This window comes from Triticum dicoccoides, chromosome 6B (assembly GCF_002162155.2).
Source record: "Triticum dicoccoides isolate Atlit2015 ecotype Zavitan chromosome 6B, WEW_v2.0, whole genome shotgun sequence".
NCBI classification, from domain to species: Eukaryota; Viridiplantae; Streptophyta; class Magnoliopsida; order Poales; family Poaceae; genus Triticum; species Triticum dicoccoides.
The window spans coordinates 304,594,821-304,595,831 of record NC_041391.1 but is presented as its reverse complement, the minus strand read 5'-3'; the positions used below and the strand labels follow the sequence as shown (position 1 = coordinate 304,595,831).

At 46.1% G+C, this 1,011-nt stretch overlaps 1 protein-coding gene across 1 annotated transcript in view; it reads left to right on the top strand.

Moving 5' to 3' along the window:
* The window catches only part of LOC119325367 (gamma carbonic anhydrase-like 2, mitochondrial), a 9,192-nt gene extending 8,478 nt beyond the window's left edge, over positions 1–714 (top strand). The window contains exon 2 of the mRNA XM_037599120.1: positions 53–714. Coding sequence (XP_037455017.1) covers positions 53–429 — 377 coding nt within the window. The 3' untranslated portion in view covers positions 430–714. The remainder of the gene's footprint in view (positions 1–52) is intronic.
* Positions 715–1,011: the final 297 nt, after the last annotated feature.

Genomic DNA, 1,011 nt, shown 5'->3' with positions numbered 1-1,011 from the left:
ATACCTTGCGTTAGTTGTTGTTGGTTCTCATTTCTGCTTCGTTTGTTCACAGGTCTTCCAGCTGAGACCCTTGTTGACCGGTATGTGACAGTGGGTGCGTACTGTCTTCTGCGCTCATGCACTATTGAACCTGAGTGCATCATCGGTCAGCATTCCATCCTAATGGAAGGCTCATTGGTTGAAACTAACTCAGTCCTTGAAGCTGGCTCTGTCCTGGCCCCAGGGAGGAGGATTCCGACTGGCGAACTCTGGGCTGGCAACCCTGCCAGGTTTGTTAGGAAGCTGACCAACGAAGAGATAATGGAGATTCCAAAGCTCGCTGTGGCCATCAATGATCTTATGCAAAGCCATTTCTCAGAGTTCCTCCCATACTCTAATGCTTATTTGGAGGTAGAGAAGCTGAAGAAGTCGTTTTCAATTCCTTTGTGAGACCATGTTTTCCCTCTCCCAGCAAATGAGTGAGGAAATAAAGCAGCCCGAATACTAGAATCTCTGTATTCAATCTAATTTGTAAGCCTGGGTCCATCTGTTACGTTGATTTTTTTGTTCATGATTGTCAACTGGGGACACCCTGCACAGCAGGAATTGTACCTCGTTGAACCTTTGTTCGGCAGTGCAACGCACATACCTCACATTGAACATATTTTATGGGTAGAAATTTGCTTTCTGTGTGGAAACATGTATTTTGACAAATTATGGTGGATAACTACTACGTACTCCTTTCGTCCGGAAATACTTGTCATCAAAATGGACAAAAAACTGAGGAGGGAGTATGAGATAAGGTTTCAGTAGTTGCATTTAAGAAAGCAATGGAACCAAGGGCAACTCCAACGCCGTGCACTGAATCGGACACACCAAACGTACGTAGACAAGTCAGGACATGCTTACTCGCAAAAAAAGAAAAAGTCGGGACATGCTTGTGGATGGTGGTGGTAGGGGAGCTTGCCTGTGGATGGGTGGCAGGGGGAGCTGACCATTTAACCCGATGCACCATATGTCGGGTATGACCTC